A 2153-nucleotide genomic window follows, 5' to 3' on the forward strand; every position below is an offset into this window, starting at 1 on the left:
TATAAATATATCATCATTATGCTGTACACTAAAATAATATAGCATATGTCAATTATATATCAATTATAAAAGTCTTGAAGGAATTGGGCATTAGCAATCCAAGATTGCTTAATAGATCGATATAATTAAAGACCTTTCCATTTTAGCTTATTCATATGACTAAGCATACAATAGGTTTCTTTCAAATCATCCTTGTCATTCATGGGATAAACTATGCATCTTCATCCCTTGCTGATCTTACTAGATGCAGCATCCATGGCTGGTCAGAACTATACCATGGTGTCTGAATTCATCCTCATGGGATTCTCCAACTTCCCACGGCATCTCCTGCACACCTTCTTCCTGCTGTACCTGTTCATGTACCTGTTCACACTGCTGGGCAACCTCCTCATCATGGCCACCGTGTGGAGAGAGCACAGCCTGCACACGCCCATGTACCTCTTCCTGTGCACCCTGTCCACCTCCGAGATCCTGTTTACTGTTACCCTGACCCCTCGCATGCTGGTGGACATGCTCTCCACCCACCACACTATTACCTGGGCGGCCTGTGCCAGCCAGCTCTTCTTCTTCTTCACGTTTGGCTTCACCCACTCCTTCCTGCTCACAATCATGGGCTACGACCGCTATGTGGCCATCTGCCACCCTCTGCGCTACAATGTGCTCATGAGCAACCGTGGCTGTACCCACCTCATATCCTGGTGCTGGGCTGGTGGCTCAGTCATGGGGATGATGGTGACCCTGACAATTTTTCACCTCACCTTCTGTGGGTCTAATGTGATCCACCATTTTGCCTGCCACGTGTTTTCTCTTCTAAAGTTGGCCTGTGGGAAGGAGATAGCCTCCGTCAGCCTGGGTGTGATCCTGGTGTATGTCTCAGCTCTGATGGGCTGCTTATTCCTCATCATCCTCTCCTATGTCTTCATCGTGGCCGCCATATTGAGGATCCCCTCTGCTGAAGGCAGGCACAAGGCCTTCTCCACATGTGTGTCCCACCTCACTGTGGTCATTGTGCACTACAGTTTTGCCTCCATTACCTACCTCAAGCCCAAGGGCCCCCATTCTTTGGACAGTAACACACTGATGGCCACCACCTATACAGTCTTCACCCCCTTTCTCAGCCCGATCATTTTCAGCCTCAGGAATAAGGAGCTCAAGAACGCCATAAAGAAAAGCTTCCAGAGAAAATTCAGTCCCCTAAGCTCCTGACGGCCAATTTGGTGGTGAGGAAATATGATAGCAGGACTGGGGATGATCAGGTCTATCTTCATAGAACTGTTGTAAAATTTTAGGTATAGGAAAAAACACACATTCTTGGGTGATGATGCATGCTGGGTATTTGTTTTGCTCCAATTTGATTCCTTTCCTCTTGTAGAGTCTCTAGTGATCATCAACTCTTGCTCTTGACCACAGGTAATGAACTCCTTCCCATTTTCTAAGTCATGTTCTCTACCTTTGGGCTATGGGTGCATCACATGGATGTGTCTGTCCCCTGATGCCCATGGTTCTTCTTAAAGGCACACTCAGGGGAGGGAGAAATTTCTCCTCCACCAATATGAAGATAAACAAAAATAATAATAATAATAAAGGCTGCCAGATCTGGGGCTTTTCTAGTCAGACATTGTGTCCAGTGTTGTATACATTATTTTTAAATTATAACACATGCACAAAATAACGTTAGCGATTTGTCTGGAAGGGGATGTTTGATTGTTCATGGTTTTTCACTGTCTTTGGAAGGAATAACCCTGAGATTACTATGTTGATCTGAGTTGTGTGACGGATGTCAGAATCTGAAGTGAAGTGAGGGAGGGAGGGGGGGTAGAGAGTAGGTGGAGGAAAGGGTTCCGTGCTTGGGTAATCATATAAAGCATGTTTAAAGGATGTTGCCTTCTGACAGCTTGTGGAGAGTCTTCTCCCTTTTCCCCCACATTACTCCCCATAAACATAGATTTCTCACTGCTGTGGTTACTTGAATCCATCTGGGAGATTTGTTAAATAACTCAAGATGGCACAAAGAGAGGCCAAGGGTGTGGGTACCCCTTTATGGAGATAAGAATTGTTCATAGAGGTCACCTCTGTGGGGTGGGGAAAAGAGTGGGAGAGAGGTGAAGACCTTATTGCTGGTAGTGATGGTCTGTTTGGGGAGAGCAATTGAC

General features: G+C 45.9%; 1 protein-coding gene across 1 annotated transcript; it reads left to right on the forward strand.

Moving 5' to 3' along the window:
- The first annotated feature begins 255 nt into the window (after positions 1 to 255).
- LOC115275035 (olfactory receptor 10H4-like) lies at positions 256 to 1206 on the forward strand. The gene has a single exon (XM_029918623.1). It carries the CDS (start codon positions 256 to 258, stop codon positions 1204 to 1206), a length of 951 nt encoding a protein of 316 aa, XP_029774483.1.
- Positions 1207 to 2153: the final 947 nt, after the last annotated feature.

This window comes from Suricata suricatta, chromosome 12 (assembly GCF_006229205.1).
Source record: "Suricata suricatta isolate VVHF042 chromosome 12, meerkat_22Aug2017_6uvM2_HiC, whole genome shotgun sequence".
Lineage (NCBI taxonomy): Eukaryota > Metazoa > Chordata > Mammalia > Carnivora > Herpestidae > Suricata > Suricata suricatta.